We start from the raw sequence: 18,336 nt of genomic DNA, 5'->3' as shown, positions 1-18,336 counted from the left end.
TATCTAATAACTGATGGACACAGTAATATTTCAGGATTGAAATGAGGTTTATTGTACTAACAGAAAATGCGCAATATGCATTAAACCAAAATTTGACCGGTGCAAAAATATGGGCACCTCAACAGAAAAGTGACATTAATATTTAGTACATCCTCCTTTTGCAAAGATAACAGCCTCTAGTCGCTTCCTGTAGCTTTTAATCAGTTCCTGGATCCTGGATAAAGGTATTTTGGACCATTTCTTTCTACAAAACAATTCAAGTTCAGTTAAGTTTGATGGTCGCCGAACATGGACAGCCCGCTCTCAAATGATCTGAAAACAAAGATTGTTCAACATAGTTGTTCAGGGGAAGGATACAAAACGTTGTCTCAGAGATTTAACCTGTCAGTTTCCACTGTGAGGAACATAGTAAGGAAATGGAAGACCACAGGGACAGTTCTTGTTAAGCCCAGAAGTGGCAGGCCAAGAAAAATATCAGAAAGGCAGAGAAGAAGAATGGTGAGAGCAGTCAAGGACAATCCACAGACCACCTCCAAAGAGCTGCAGCATCATCTTGCTGCAGATGGTGTCACTGTGCATCGGTCAACTATACAGTGCACTTTGCACAAATAGAAGCTGTATGGGAGAGTGATGAGAAAGAAGCCGTTTCTGCACGTACGCCACAAATAGAGTTGCCTGAGGTATGAAAAAGCACATTTGGACAAGGCAGCTTCATTTTGGAAACAAAAATTGAGTTGTTTGGTTATAAAAAAAGGCGTTATGCATGGCGTCCAAAAAGAAACAGCATTCCAAGAAAAACACATGCTACCCACTGTAAAATTTGGTGGAGGTTCCATCATGCTTTGGGGCTGTGTGGCCAATGCCGGCATCGGGAATCTTGTTAAAGTTGAGGGTCGCATGGATTCCACTCAGTATCAGCAGATTCTTGAGAATAATGTTCAAGAATCAGTGACGAAGTTGAAGTTACGCCGGGGATGGATATTTCAGCAAGACAATGATCCAAAACACCGCTCCAAATCCTCAGGCATTCATGCAGAGGAACAATTACAATGTTCTGGAATGGCCATCCCAGTCCCCAGACCTGAATATCATTGAACATCTGTGGGATGATTTGAAGCGGGCTGTCCATGCTCGGCGACCATCTAACTTAACTGAACTTGAATTGTTTGTCCAAAATACCTTTATCCAGGATCCAGGAACTGATTAAAAGCTACAGGAAGCGACTAGAGGCTGTTATCTTTGCAAAAGGAGGATCTACTAAATATTAATGTCACTTTTCTGTTGAGGTGCCCATACTTTTGCACCGGTCAAATTTTGGTTTAATGCATATTGCACATTTTCTGTTAGTACAATAAACCTCATTTCAATCCTGAAATATTACTGTGTCCATCAGTTATTAGATATATCAAACTGAAATGGCTGTTGCAAATACCAAAATATTTAGAACTAAAAATTATTAAGATTAATAGGGGTGCCCAAACTTTTTCATAGGACTGTATACATGTACATAGAAATAGACTCATGACTCCAGCACATATTTATGTGTATATAAGGCAGCGGTGCACGTGTTTCAGTGTGCAAGGCATGTGTCCCCAGTGCAGATGAGCCTGGGGGTAGGTATTTAATAAAACCTGTCTCCCCGGGGTGTGTCCCCTGCTCTATAATGACACGGGCAGCTGTCCGCAGCGTCTATTTTTACATGGGGCTTCTGGAATGTCCCAGGCGCTACATTACTCATGTTGTCTATGACTTTCCAGTAACATGCAGCAGCCGCTGAGAACAGACAAGGCCTCGGCTATCTGTCAGAAACAGAATTATTTATCTCTAGGATGGACATGGAACAGCTCAGATAAGGTTCCACATCATGAACGGGTTTTTACATTTCATATTTCCAGACGCCATCTCCTGCCAGGGAAAAGCAAAAGCCCCAGCCACCGGGATAATAATCTGTCTTGTTTCCATGACACAGCAGATCTCCTCGCTGCTGCTGCTGCGGCGGCTTGTTGGGTTTCTTTACAACATAAGAAGAAGAATCCATATTAAACATTGAGAATTTACTTAAAGTGATAAAAAGACAGGGCTCCTGCGACCACCGGCTTTGATAGAGCAGTGTTATCATAGGCACCATAGGTTTTATGACAACCTATCAGGATCCAATGTGAATTTTTGGGTTGAAAAGACAGCTATTCGGGTGCCCTAAAGCTATGATATCGCTCAGCTCCAAATCATATTAGCAAATGAAGTTGTCATGACCATAATCGGGAATTGCTTTTTCATTTTCTTGGTGCAGGCTGTTAGGCTAGGTTCACACAACTGAATTTGCAGCAGATTTTGAGGTGGATTTCGCCTTAAAATCAATTCCGAATTCCAGCTAGAATCTGCCCCCAGATTTCTATGGGAGGCAGAAATGAGCACTGAAAACATAAACGTCCTGCAAGATCTTCCTGCAGATTCCACAACCAATCCAGCTGCAGAATCCGCGGTGTGAGGGTCAGTGGACTGTGTTCTGGGATTAATCAGTGAGCAAAGCCATGGTGACTTTCTACCGCAGGGTGCACAGGAGCAGCACTTGGAAGGGAATCCAAAGATCACCACAAATTCCTCTCCATATACCGAAATATGAACCTAGCCTTAGGTTTCCTCTAGCATTTTTATAGCCCCAAAACGGTTATTTTTTATCAGAACAACACCTATCAGACTGTACTTGCTACTTTTAATCAGCTGTTCGCCCCCAGGTTTTGCTTATGGCAAGCCAGGCAATTCACCAATAATGGATCTAATACAAGGTCAGTTTGGTTCTACCAAATTATGAGCCATTGGTACAGAATCTGATGTAATTCTGAGTGAAGCACCCCATTCTATGATTTCTATATGGGCATAGGTGGTCTTACCTTCCTAAACTCCAGCTATTGCTATATTTAGTGGCCCTGCACCACTAGTAATTACTCCATATTACTAAATAAAGACATAATATATAAAAAAAAAACATCACGAAAAAAAACACAGTTACCCAATACCAAATAAAACATGGGAGGATGCAAACAGGGCCTTGCAATACATGATTGGGATAACGCAATTCTCACATAGCACCCATACACCTAAAATCCATGAGAGACTGTGGAACCTGTATTTCAAATACACACAGCTAAAACTTATATAAGGCGCTGTCACATGATAATATGAGGTCCATAATGCTAAAGAGCCATATTATTAGATTAGACGGGCTGCCCAGTTCCTTCATACATTCGCCCAGTGGCGCAACTACTGGGGTAGCAGTAGGTAACCCTAGTAGATAATGGGCCCCTATTTACTTACCGATCCTCACTCCTGCTCATGTCTACCTGCGCTTGCTCTTCTGCGGATGCGGCCGGGAGTAGCAGCGGGGATCAGTAAGTGTGGCTGTGAGCCCGGGAACCCCACAGACACTGCTATCATTATACTCTGGGGTCTTTTGAGACCCCGGAGTATAACAATCGGAGAGTCAGGGGAGGTGAGGGAACATAAAAAACAGTGTTACTTACCTCTCCTGCGCTCCAGCAGGCTTCGGGCCTGTTTGGTGACGTCCCAGACGTCACGTGGGCTAGGCCTACGTCATTATGTGTTGAGACACAGGCCTGTTTCATGTGACGTCTGGTCCAACATTGAAGATAGCCAAAATCAGCGGGGAGTGCACCGGACACAGGGAGAGGTAAGTAACAGTGCTCTTTATGTTTGTATCCTCACCTAGGTCTCTGATCATTATACTCTGGAGTCTGAATAGACCCCAGAGAATAATAATTGTTTATGGGTGGTCCGCAATGGGGTATAATACTGTGTGTAGAGGCCACTATGAGGCATAATACTGTGTGCAGGGGCCACTATGGGGCATAATACTGTGTGTAGAGGCCACTATGCGGCATAATACTATGTGCAGGGGCCACTATGGGGCATAATACTGTGTGCAGGGGCCACTATGCGGCATAATACTGTATGTAGAGGCCACTATGGGGCATAATACTGTGTGAAGGGGCCACTATGGGACACAATACTGTGTGAAGGGGCCACTATGGGGCATAACACTGTGTGCAGGGGCCACTATGGGGCATAATACTGTGTGCAGGGGCCACTATGCGGCATAATACTGTGTGCAGGGGCCACTATGGGGCATAACACTGTGTGCAGGGGCCACTATGGGGCATAATACTGTGTGCAGGGGCCACTATGCGGCATAATACTGTGTGCAGGGGCCACTATGGGGCATAACACTGTGTGCAGGGGCCACTATGGGGCATAATACTGTGTGCAGGGGCCACTATGCGGCATAATACTGTGTGCAGGAATGCAATTTGTATTGCATTGCAATAGTCTTGTACATATAGAAGAGTATTATTTTACTATAGCTGTCTATAGCTGTCTCCATTCTCAGTATCCCCTTGGCAGCACATATAAGATGTTGACAATGTAGACAGGAGATAGCTCTTCTGCAATATGAAATCCTGAGACATGATAGGGCGGTGACATATAGATTTTTATGAATGCTTTGTCTTATAATGAGTAAATGAATTCTTCACCATGACTCATTATAGTAATGACTTTAATGGCTCTTTAGCGTCAGTACATGAATAATGTCCACACACCTAGAAATTACAGCTCATTATTAGAAAGACTAGAACCCAGGTATATTAAAAACTTCTGATATACAAATAATCAAAGTAAAACTTTATATTACTACTTACCATCTCCTTTTACTCTTGGGTCTCTTTGGAGGAAGGTAAGCCCAGAAGCTCCAGCATCCAGGGCACTGCACTTCATGGTCTGATCCAGACTCGCTTCGGCAGCGGCACATGCTTGGTTAGTACTAGGTGTGGGCTTTGAAGTTGTGGCTTTATTATCCACATTGTCACTTGAGCAACCCTCACACGTGCGGCTCATGCAATGTAAAAAGGACATGGGTGGCAGGCTGTGACTACGAAATTCTCCATGGTCATAAGTTCTACCACCATCCCGATGATACTCTGGAATTGGAGAGAACTCCAGAGAAGAATCTCCACTGGATCTTAATGGTGGGCTGGTGCCATTCTTCTTTCTGCTCTTGGCTAGTTCTAAAAACGACGTGACCCTCTTAGGAGATGAGCCCTGGGGATGTGCTAGTTGACCTTCACTTAGTTTGACGGGACAACTCATCATTCGCTCCAGAGACCCTAGTCGATTGGTAGGACTCTTGTCCAAGCTGCGGTCATAACTTCGAGATCTTTGTCTACCTGTATTAAAGTTCGGGGGTGACACATTGACATAGACTTGTCCCTCAATTGTGTCTGACTTGGATCTTTCTATGAGAGGTTTGGGATCAGATGTATCTGAACTGGTCTGTGGTTGTTGGAAAAGGAAATACTCTGTAGGCTGCACTGGACTACCTTTGGTATGATCATCCGAGCAACTGGTAATTGAAGAACCTGCTGGGCTGGGAGAAGATTGAGATGATAAGTCACACGTCACCAATTTATAATAATTTTGGGTTGCCACTACAAGCCTTGCCTGGCTTTGGAAACAAGAAGTTAGTTCTGAACTCTCTCCATTACATGGCACTGAGTCACAGTTAAGATGGTATGAATTACAGTTGGCATCCAGCTCTGGAGAAGATGAGTGATGGTGGCAACCACATGGCTTGCCTGAAGCTTCGTGAACATGTGAGTCACAGGACATCTTGGATTCTGTAGGTGAACTTTGCAGGTCAAGGTAGAAAGCCCCTGTGTCTGGATGACTGCAAAAGGAAGAGTCACATGAGAGACTCCCAGAGTTTAGGTTAGACCTGGGTTGTCCATTCATCTTGTTATACAAGGTACTGAAATTAACAAGGATTCCGTCTGAGCTATTGCAGGAGGAGTCACTGACATAGCTCACCTGTTGGTCCATTTCCGATTGGCTTGAGGCACTGTAGCACCTGCAGTGCCTTAGTGAACCTGAACCATTACAGGTGCATTCTCTGCTTTGGAGAAAATCTTGACTTCCTAAATCTGAACTCTGATTCCAATCCAAGGTGAAGCTAGGACCACCATGATGATTCCAAGACTGGTCCTCAATGATTGATGATCCTGGGTTACCATTTGTACCCTTTTGCAAATCATCAGGTGATGTCTTCTCTTCTTGGCCATCCATATGTCCAGACCTTCCAGACAATATCCATGGCTTCACAACAGGTGGATTATCATGGAGGTGAAATGGGGGCAAGGACAGATCTTGAAACTGAAATCCTGTTTTTGGTCCACCTAAAGTACTATGTAGATGGAAGGACTTTTCCCCCTCACTTCCACTTGATGTATTATTTTCATCTTCATCATTTGGAAGGAATGGGTTGTGTCGCTTTCTAGTAATTGGTCCCTGCCAATCGTCTTCCTTTTTGCTTCCCCTGTCTTTTGTCGATGGTTCAGAAGTTTGGATTAAACTGCTGTAGACCAATGAATCAGCCTGTGATAGGTCCCGTTCTGGTAGAGAAGTCGTTCTTGTAATTCCAAGGTCATTCTTGCTGTAGGAATGGGATCTGTAGGAGGTTGGACAGCATTGCCTGTCTGGTACTTGGCAGTGCACCAATGGGATATGATGCACTATTAAGGTTTCTCCAGCTAGCTTGGGTGGGCTATCCATGATGTGGTCTCCTTTTAGGTCATTGGGTACTCTCACCGACTGAAGACTGGAGAAAAGTTGTGCATATTAAATGTGAAGACACCTGGTAGAAGAAAAAGAATAAAGGAAGTTATTAATATTCCACCATAGGTTTTCATGATATGGCTCTACGTTACAATATCACTATTCCAATATAATTTCATGTGCAGTAAGAGTTGTCTGGACTCTACAACCTATAGCTATAGCTAAACATTTCCACCCAAACACTCATTTTATAACTCTAAATACTGTATTGGGGCTGGTCAATTTTGCCAAAAAATAGAACTCTCAATTTTCTTGCTTTTGCTTAAAAAAAAAAAAAAATCCCCAAAAAACTAAAGTTCGGTAAGCTGGAATAGACAGAATTTGGATCTATTTCATGCAGGATTCCTTGTCGTACCACCCAACAATTAACTACCATGAAGAGACTGTTGATCATAGTCAGGTGGCAGGAGGAGAAAGTCTGTATAGAATATATCACTGTCTAAAGAGGTTGTGGTCTACCGTTCTGATTTGGGGGACCTAAATCATGCCATGCTGGATTTTAAGTAGTTGAGATTTTTTTAAAAAAAATTTTCAATAGAGTGAACAGCAATTCAGGCTTGTTCACTCTATGGCGGTCAGCGTATGGGATAAATCATTTTCTACTTTCTATTTAATTCTGTTTATTTACTTTTATATGTATTATAGTAATGGGGAGGAAGATTTGAGTATTCATGTTTTAAATATTTTAATATATTAGAAAAAAATAAAATGTAATTGTTAGGTCGCTTCTACCAATAGACCGCAATATTACAGACGTCAAAAGTTTATTGCTATGGAAGGCATAGGAATCTGCAGAAGACTCATACATTGTAAGCCCTCACGGGCAGGGCCCTCTACCCCACTCTGCCAGTCGGTCCATTGTTAGTACTATATCTGCCTGTATATTTTGTGTACTGTATATAACCCCCAAATGTAAAGCACTATGGAATTAATGGTGCTATATACAGTAACTAAACAATAATAATAATAATAATAATAATAATAAAAAGACTGCCAGCTGCCATAGCTAGCCAACGGGTTCCTTGATCATGCATGGGCTGCTTGGATAGGGAGAAAGTGAAAGCAGTGAATCTGATGTCTATGGCTAGGTTCACATCTGCATTCATACACACATCTGCGTTCAGTTTTTGTTCTGCTTGGGGACCCCACGAACGGAAACCTAATCTACATAAAAAAATGGCTGCCTAAGGAATCCCGCAGTGCCCATAGACTATCATGGGGTCCGTGTGGTTTCTGCTCGGTGAAAAAGGCGGAGAGAAAAGTGCCTCTTGCATCGCTTTTCTCACTGCATTTTTCATGCGGAGAGGGGAACAGATCCCCAAATGCAGATGTAAACTGAACCTATGAATTTAGGCACTGCTGGCCGATCTCTACTGTGTGAAATAGAAGAGAGCCTTCGGCTATAGTGCAGAGCAGAGTATTGAACACAATTTAGATAAATGAATGACATAATATTCTCCAGGAATACTAGATATCAGTCTGCTGTTTCAGTTCTATAACATGCTGCCTACAGATTGCACTGCATTTTCAATGTGATAGATTTCCTTTAACGGAAGCTTCACACAGTGGAAAATGAAGAAAATTCCTCTACATTTTCCGCTGCGGTATTCAAGAATGCCGATGGAGTCCCAAGCTGCAGAATCTGCGGCAAGATCGAGCAGGACACCGATTTTTTATGCATTCTGCTGCGATCTTGCTTTTAATGGGAGGCAGATTTGGGGCGAAATCTGTCATGGATCCAGGGGTGGAATTCCTGCAGATTCCTACATGTGAACGTACCCTAAGGGCTTCACTAAATGTCAATGAATGCATTTGGTGCTTCTTCATTTGGACACTTATAAATGTGTACAAACTATATGATTGATGGAAGACTGCAGATCCAACAATGTAATTGGAAACAACAATGACACACTAGTATATAATATATACCATCACATACACCACCACCATATCACATACAACAATCCCCCAGTGTTCTCCAAAGATTAGTCACTGAAGTTTCATCCACTAAGAAGAGTCACTCTGCAGCTTGTCACTAATTCCTATCCATAAGCGTCTACTAAATGTCAAAAGTTACAAAAGTTCATTCCTCGAGAAAATGTCCAGCACAATAATACAGCATAAAATGTCTAAGATCAGTTTTACCAATTCATTGCCAATATATAACAAGTGCCCCATATTATCATCTCGCTCAGTAACTCACCCATGTTGGTGCGAGAGCCCGACCGCTCGGGTGACACACATGACAAGTGGAAACAAACTGAACCCTCGGCCAGGAATAGATCATGACAACGACAAACAGGCTTGTTCTGTCCAGCTGTACAACTGACTAGAAGGAGATAGGAAGAGATCCCCAAGCGGAAGACTGAGGCTAGTAGATACACCCAGCGTAGTCTGAGATAAAAACAGGAGGTAGGAGGGGACCTAAAGTTATACATAGCTTAGGCTACGTTCACACGAGCGTTCAGCTCTCCGTCATTCAGGTCCGCAAGAGATCCGAAAGATGGATAGCATGTCCATTTAAAAAGTGGTTATCCGAGGACACACGTAGACCCCATGTATAGATTATAATGGTGTCCGCCAGGTGATGGGTTTCTCCCAGAGGAGAGTAAAGTCCTCCTTGCAATATTTTTCTCTCTGCGGATTTTAGGCGGAATCTACTACAGAGACCCCCAATGCAGATGTGAACCAAGCCTTATTTTCCATGATGGACCTAATCATCAGGGACTACCGAACCATGGAATCCATGGCGAGATCAAGCAAGACACTGATTTTTCCTGTGGCCTGCGGTTTTCAAAGGGGGGCAGATTCGAGACGGAATCTGCTACGAATTGGGGGGCGGAATCTACTCCCAAATCCTTTGTGTAAACCTAACCTTACTGACCAAAATGAGACAAACACTAAAAAAAATCTGCTGGTGCACCTTGGCGCCCTTTGTGCAACTTCTCATCAAGATCATTATCCATGTTCTTTCTATACATGTTAGCAGTATTTACATTTCCCTTTCATTCTCTACCTGGCCCAGACCGCCATGATGACTACCCCCTTTCTACCACAACCTCCCCCACAGAATTCTTCCTAGACCATATACTGACCAACTGTTCCTATTGACATCAAAAGGTTATTTTTTCCTTTTTTTCACCTATATCATATAGCAGTAATAAATCTACGATGCACAGATTGAGAAGATCAGAGGAAATCAGAAAAGAGAACAAAGAAGTTTACTCATCCATGGTGTGGTGAGAACTGGGGCGCCCCCCTTGCCTTATAGTCCCAGTCGCAGATCTAAGCACTGCAGTCCCAATAGTTACACCAGTAGAGCCAAAGTTGGAACATACCCTCAACTGGGCCAGTGACCCGTACACAGCTGCATGCATGTGTAACTACGAAGGTAGTATACAGATTTGTCCAGCTTTACCTTCCTGTTTCATTAAAGAGGACCTTTCACCACTTTTGGGCACATGCAGTGTTATATACTGCTGCAAAGCTGACAGTGCGCTGAGTTCAGCGCACTGTCGGCTTTCCCGATCTGTGCCCGGTGTAAAGAGCTTACGGTGCCGGTACCGTAGTGCTCTATGGTCAGAAGGGCGTTTCTGACCATTAGCCAAAGACGTCCTTCTGCCTCGCGGCGCCAATCACGCTGTGCTTTGGAGCGGGGAGGAACGCCCCCCTCCCGCTCCTGATAATGCTCTTCTATGGACAAGCTGTGTGAGCAGAGGGAGGGGGTGTTCCTCCCGGCTCCACAGCACAGCGCGATAGGCGCCGCAAGGCAGAAGGACGTTCCTGGCTAATGGTCAGAAACGCCCTTCTGACCATAGAGCACTACGGTACCGGCTCCGTAAGCTCTTTACACCGGGCACAGATCGGGAAAGCCGACAGTGCGCTGAATTCAGCGCACTGTCAGCTTTCCAGCAGTATATAACACTGCATGTGCCCAAAAGTGGTGAAAGGTCCTCTTTAAAGATAGCAGCTTCCCATAATACTGTAAAAGTTCAGGCTTTAATTCACATCACAACCACTGGGGGCCACATGAAGATACATATGGAATAAACAACCCAAGACAGAGTATCTCAAAATCACGATTAGGGTAGGCAAGGATACACCTGTAACTATGGGACACACTTTCAGGACTCCTTCTCCAAAGGGCAAAGGTCACAACAGATTTTGATGAGATTTAGATTTCTATTTTATTGATTCACCTTATTAATTGAGAAAAATAAACTATTAACACTTCTAATTCTGAAAAAATTCATTTCTAAACGCCTACCTAAAACTTTTGCATAGTACTGTACATCCGACTTTCTGGTCAGAAGAGAAAGCGGAGCAAAGTCAGGAGACCAAACCAGTCTACACGGACCAGGGTAGACATATACCTTCAATGCTAGGTGACTAGACAAAGCATTGTATGAGAAGAGGACTCTTATAAAGACGACTCTTCGACGTCAACCAAAACCAAACATTGATAAATAGACATAACTGAGTTAGAGAGTAGACTAGAAGATACAGCCATTGGAGTTTCTAAGATACAGGTGAAAGGGAACCCAAAGCATAGACTTAGGCTGAATGCACGCCATGCACCAATATAATAGCAGATGATAGATGATATCTTAATGTCCTCCGAGTTTTCTCCATAGTCATATTTTGGTCTGTTCCGATGCCACAAGACGGAAAGGACCTGCTCTATAATCCTGGGCACGGAGATTCGGACTCCCATTGGAGAGACTTGACCTGCACTCTGTAGTCTGCAGGAGACCTAAGATACATATATACTGCTAAAAGTAAGCACCCTAAGAACAGTGGCCAAGGCTAATGTTTATATTTGCCGACAATCCACTGACCAGGACCATGCTGTCAGTGACTAAAATGTCAAGAACGAACAGACCAAGATGGAGCCAGACTGAAGATCACAACGGTGGATGACCAGGACAACTAGATTCACCCACCTGAAGAAGTGACCTGGACATCTCTTCCCAAGAACATGAGGTATCAAGAGCAGCACATGTAATAATAATGTATGGTAGGAAATTAGTGCGGCAATGGGAGAAAAATCTGACACCACAGACACCTGTCCATTATATAATACCTGTAAACATATGAGTCACGAGGCGTCTCATCGTAGCCGGTTTAATCACCCGCACAGCTATGTCAGGTATTGCAATACATGGAGATAGTTATGCAATTCGTAGCTGGACTAAAGAAACTGGAGATATAACAGGACCGAGGGCTTAACGGTAAAGATGACACTTTGCAGAACTTATAGTACAGCGCAAAAGTTTTAAGCATGCGTGGAAAAAGAAAACGCTGCAAAGTAAAAACGCCTTCAGAAATAGAAGGGTTAATAATTTATTTTTTAAGTTACTAGAAAATCTTTGCACTGCATTATGAGACCCAGAAGGCGGATGTCCCATTTTCTCCCCCATTCAGGCCATAAACTTTGGGGGGCAGCTATTACCTGCCCAAATATTGTGTTAGGAGATCGAAGTATTGTGGGCGATATTTAATTTTACTTGGAGAAAACGTAATAGCGACCGCGCTCCAGACACATTTCTCACTTTTACATCTGATATATCTGTATTTTATTGAGAATTCAATAACAGACTGAACAATTGAGATGTTTAGCGAATTACAGCAATTAATTGTATTTCTACAGATTTTTCCATTCATTGAACTGTGGGATTATTGTGTCTCCACCAATGAATACACCTCTCCAGAGTCCTGTATCTATCAGGCTGTCAGACTGATATCCCATACAGGACGTCTTATAATCCTATATCCAAGCCAAGTAACATGAACTGTCCACCAGTCCTTGTACCTAGCCAAGAGATAGCAGGGAAGTGACAATAAAAGGTTTAGTAATGCACAGATACATATTCTTTTTACAAAACAGAGAATGTTTCCACCTGTGCCCACTGTCACCCCAAAATAGTAAAGTACTTTATAATGGTTGCCAAAGACAAGAGGGGTAAGGGAAGTGACTAATGGTCTAGTTTAATTCTGGCTTAGGAAAATGATTGTCACCAAGCTAAATGTTTACTGCAATACATCATAATATTGTATGAACATGTACAGTAACTACTATAATACTGCCCCCTATGTATAAGAATATAACTTCTATAATACTGCCTCCTATGTACAAGATCGTTACTACTATAATACTGCCCATATCTACAAGAGTATAACTACTATAATACTGCTCCTATGTATAAGAATGTGACTACTATAATACTGCTCCTATGTACAGGAATATAACTACTATAATACTGCTCCTATGTACAAGAATATAACTACTATAATACTGCTCCTATGTATAAGAATATAACTTCTATAATACTACCTCCTATGTACAAGAATTTAACTACTATAATACTACCTCCTATATACAAGAATATAACTACTATAATACTGCTCCTATGTATAAGAATATAACTTCTATAATACTGCCTCCTATGTACAAGATTGTGACTACTATAATACTGCCCATATCTACAAGAGTATAACTATTATAATACTGCTCCTATGTACAAGAATATAACTACTATAATACTGCTCCTATGTACAAGAATATAACTACTATAATACTGCTCCTATGTACAAGAATATAACTACTATAATACTGCCCCTATGTACAAGAATATAACTACTATAATACTGCTCCTATGTACAAGAATATAACTACTATAATACTGCTCCTATGTACAAGAATATAACTACTATAATACTGCCCCCTATGTACAAGAATATCACTACTATAATACTGCCCCTATGTACAAGAATATAACTACTATAATACTGCTCCTATGTACAAGAATATAACTACTATAATACTGCTCCTATGTACAAGAATATAACTACTATAGTACTACTCCTATGTACAAGAATATAACTACTATAATACTGCTCCTATGTACAAGAATATAACTACTATAATACTGCCCCCTATGTACAAGAATATAACTACTATAATACTACTCCTATGTACAAGAATATGACTACTATAATACTGCTCCTATGTACAAGAATATAACTGCTATAATACTGCTCCTATGTATAACTACTATAATACTGCTCCTATGTACAAGAATATAACTACTATAATACTGCTCCTATGTACAAGAATATAACTACTATAATACTGCTCCTATGTACAAGAATATAACTACTATAATACTGCTCCTATGTACAAGAATATAACTACTATAATACTGTCTCCTATGAACAAGAATATAACTACTATACTACTGCTCCTATGTACAAGAATATAACTACTATAATACTGCTCCTATGTACAAGAATATAACTACTATAGTACTACTCCTATGTACAAGAATATAACTACTATAATACTGCTCCTATGTACAAGAATATAACTACTATAATACTGCCCCCTATGTACAAGAATATAACTACTATAATACTACTCCTATGTACAAGAATATGACTACTATAATACTGCTCCTATGTACAAGAATATAACTGCTATAATACTGCTCCTATGTATAACTACTATAATACTGCTCCTATGTACAAGAATATAACTACTATAATACTGCTCCTATGTACAAGAATATAACTACTATAATACTGCTCCTATGTACAAGAATATAACTACTATAATACTGTCTCCTATGTACAAGAATATAACTACTATAATACTGCTTCCTATGTACAAGAATATAACTACTATAATACTGCGCCTATGTACAAGAATATAACTACTATAATACTGCTTCCTATGTACAAGAATATAACTACTATAATACTGCTCCTATGTACATTAATATAACTACTATAATACTAGCTCCTATGTACAAGAATATAACTGCTATAATACTGCTCCTATGTACAAGAATATAACTATTATAATACTGTATTTATATACAAGAATATAACTACTATAATACTGCTCCTATGTGCAAGTATATAACTACTATAATACTGCTCCTATGTGCAAGTATATAACTACTATAATACTGCTTCTATGTACAAGAATATAACTACTATAATACTGCCCCTATGTACAAGAATATAACTACTATAATACTGCTCCTATGTACAAGAATATAACTACAATAAATTTCTAAGGGAGCGTTCACACTACCGTCGGTGTCCGACATGTAGTGTCCGCTCCTAGTGTCCGCTCAAAATCTGTCACGAGGAACCCTGCATGCAGGGTTTTTCTGTCCGCTTGAGAAGTCGGACATCTTCTCTTGCGGACAGGGAAGGACGGGCACGGAGTGCAAAAGAACGCACCTGATGCCCATTCAAGTGAATGACAGGTGTCACGGACACATCTAGTGTCCGCTCCTAGTGTCCGTGACAGATTTTGAGCGGACACTAGGAGCGGACACTACATGTCGGACACCGACGGTAGTGTGAACGCTCCCTAACACTTCTCTATTTACAGATCAGAAACACATTGTACATATGGCTATATATGTATATATAATACAGGAATCTAAACTGGAAATGCTGAGACTCATGCAGGTTGCTCAGAAATGATGTCATCCCCTTGGCCTATAATAACTTCCAGTATATACGGTATGGTATGTCTACAATATTCCACTGTTATGTCTGCTGATGCTCTATATTTACCATACAGGGAGACAGCTGAAGGTCATTCTAAAATTCCAGTTGTCCACAACCATTCTTAATTCAGAACACCCAGTAGTCTGATCTGTGTCTTACGTGTAGTGACTGGGCTCTGTGTAGTTAATGGGGCAGATTCACTAAGAACCAGTACCTAAAAATTCATATATAGACACTAGTTTTGAGGTGGACGACAACAGAAATCCACATGTCCTGCCTAGGTGCACAGCTGGGCGGAGGTTGCGCCTGATTCGTGACAAGGCCTGTGCTTCATTATGAGTCCAGCGAATCCTTCTCCGTTGCATAGGCTATCTAGAATGGCATATAATATGCTGGCCCTGATTAATGTGTCCTACTAGGTATAAAGTAAAGCTTCACTTTTAGCTAAATTCTGCTCTTTATACAATAAAAGTTCTATAGCTGTTTTTTCTCATTTTTCGTCAAAGGAAAACAAGTTCTGAGATCACATGGAAACCATCAACAAGCAGGTGAGTTAGTGCAGGATCATAGCATGACTCTATTTTAAATCTATTTATGGATTGTGTGAATCCTCAGCTTATCATCACATACATATATGATATGGGAATTTATCACCCCATCCATGACAGTTTCCTGACAGGTGTTACTATGGCGCGGCCCTTTGTTGTGCGCCAAAGATGCACCATATCCCCTACTCTGCATTTGGGGCAATTCTGAAGACTAGTGTAGGAAACGCCAGTACTAATAAATACCCCCTCATTATATGTACTAAACAGAGAAAGTAAAATATCAGGGTAACCAACAGCAGCTTACTGACTGTTTCCAGTAAACACAAACTTAGAAATAAGCAAATGCAATGAAAAGGTATTTAAGATATACTATAAAGTTGTGGAATTGTATATATTCTTACTATGTAGCAGGGTACGGTTCTACTCAGATCACGTGTTTGTTTTTTTTACATCCGTTTAACAGATGCAAAAAAACGGATGGTCATCCATTTACATACACATCAACCAGGTTCTTTGGTTCCCAGGGGTGATAAGCTGATGCCAGAGACATCGTGCAGCAGCATATCCCCCCTCCTCCTTCTACAAACCATCTACCTGCAAGTGAACTGGGGGGTGATAGCTACCTGTGCGGCCGATAGTTATTGTGGGTTATAGTTATTGTATCCCTATTACATAGACATCCAGCAGTAACACCACATTAAAGGTCCTGCAATAAGTTCCTCATCTCTCATATATCACCCAGGGTGGAGCAGAGAAATAATTCTCATCTCATGCACAAGAAATGCAATATTAATAAGATACGTGATCTGCGGTGATCATGTGAGCGAGGCCTAGCAATAACACCGAGCCTATCCCTGCCTGATAAACTGGATAGATAGATAGATAGATAGATAGATAGATAGATAGATAGATAGATAGATAGATAGATGATCATGTGACTGAGGCTGTGCAATAACACCAGGCCTATCACCGCCTCATACACAAAGGCAATAGGGGAGCATATAGGGTTAATTTAAAGTGCACCAGTCGGTGAAAATGACTTTACACTTGGGAAAACAGATCATGAAATCGGGAACAGACACAATGTACATACGTATAAGTATGGATACATAGATAGATAGATAGATAAATAGATAGATAGATAGATAGATAGATAGATACCGTATACACAAAAGCTATATAAACCTACATAAATACACACACAGGCCTATACATATATACCACACTGAGTGCACTGTATACAGCTGAGGGCAGCATCCTCACCACATAGACAATGACAACACATCAGCTCAGATAAGATGGTCAGACACAGGCGTCACACACAAGCCAGGATCCACATATATATATCTAGAATATACCCCTTATTTACCCGCAGCATTCACATATATAAAGACATTCACTCACTATATAAAAGACACACACAGACGTATATACATAGGCAGCCACTATATAAGATGCACACGAATAGACATACGTACATAGGCACTCACTGTATACCATGCACACTGACAGACGTACATACATAGGCACTGTATACCATGCACATACATAGACGTACATATATAGGCACTCCCCATATAAGATGCACACACACAGGCGTACACTCACACTGACACACTCATTGCTGGCGTAGATGTATTTCGCCGCTGTACAAGGTGACACACAGGCAGCGGCGTTGCACATAATTGCACACACAATGGAGACAGACACACACCCAGCGCAGCCCTGAAAGAGCCTATTATGAGGATGACAGCTGAGCCATAGGCAGCCGTCTGCAATGAAGGACACAGGGGGACAGCAGCCCAGCCGCCACTTACCCAGCACACAGCTCTGCTCTTCCTAACATGGCTCCTTGTATGTGAGCATCACATTCCTGGCTGCGCTGACACCATCCCACCATCACAGCCCTGCCAGTGCAGCTGGGCTGACGTCAGCACTGCCTCTGCCCAGAGAGAGCCAACACTCACTGTGGGTCCAGGCAGAGAGGAGGGAGAAGCTGCAAGGTAGCAGGGATGGAGGAGGAGGAGGAGGAGGAGGATGGATGGAAGGAGGAAGGGTGGGAAGAAGAGGCTGCATTAACCCCTTCCCTGACAGCTCTGCTTGCCCATCTCATGCCCCGCAACACCGCCTCTTGCCAAAGGGCCAGCTAATGCCAGCTGCTATTTATAAATGACATCCTATACAATTAGGGCCGGGGAGGAGGCACACAGTGTGAACTGTCACCAGGGGGCAGAGGCACTGACGGCTCGCTGGGGAGGGGGATCAATAACAGGAGGATGACTGAATCTCACACTCTTATGTAATAGGATTGCATGGCCTAGGAGCTGACACATACTGCAGGCTTAGATACAGATGGCTCAGCAGACAGTGTTAGATACACCGCTTCATGAGACAGTATCACATATTATCTGCCTAGATACATCAGCTTAGACAGTCCTACATGAACGATGATCATCAGACAATATCCCACATGATAGGCTTAGATACATCCAGATCATCGCACAGTATATCATTGGATTAGATATATCAAGGCAGCAGGCAGTATCATATATGATAGTATCAGATTCATCAATTCATC

General features: G+C 41.9%; 1 protein-coding gene across 3 annotated transcripts in view; it reads right to left on the bottom strand.

Annotated features, from left to right (window-relative positions):
• Positions 1–17,822, bottom strand: part of RUSC2 (RUN and SH3 domain containing 2) — a 42,287-nt gene extending 24,465 nt beyond the window's left edge. The window contains exons 1-2 of one of the 3 annotated variants that reach the window (XM_075269722.1): positions 17,576–17,822; positions 4,716–6,703 (exon numbers count right to left, since the gene is read on the bottom strand). In XM_075269722.1, coding sequence (XP_075125823.1) covers positions 4,716–6,621 — 1,906 coding nt within the window. In that variant the 5' untranslated portion in view covers positions 6,622–6,703; positions 17,576–17,822. Of the gene's footprint in view, positions 1–4,715; positions 6,704–8,887; positions 8,970–17,575 lie in introns of those variants that run through there. The other 2 variants (XM_075269719.1, XM_075269721.1) reach the window with 2 other exon arrangements.
• Between the last annotated feature and the right edge of the window lie 514 nt (positions 17,823–18,336).

Source organism: Leptodactylus fuscus, chromosome 1 (assembly GCF_031893055.1).
Source record: "Leptodactylus fuscus isolate aLepFus1 chromosome 1, aLepFus1.hap2, whole genome shotgun sequence".
Taxonomy (NCBI): Eukaryota; Metazoa; Chordata; class Amphibia; order Anura; family Leptodactylidae; genus Leptodactylus; species Leptodactylus fuscus.
Note: the sequence above shows the minus strand (reverse complement) of the source record. Positions and strands in the feature narration are given on the sequence as shown.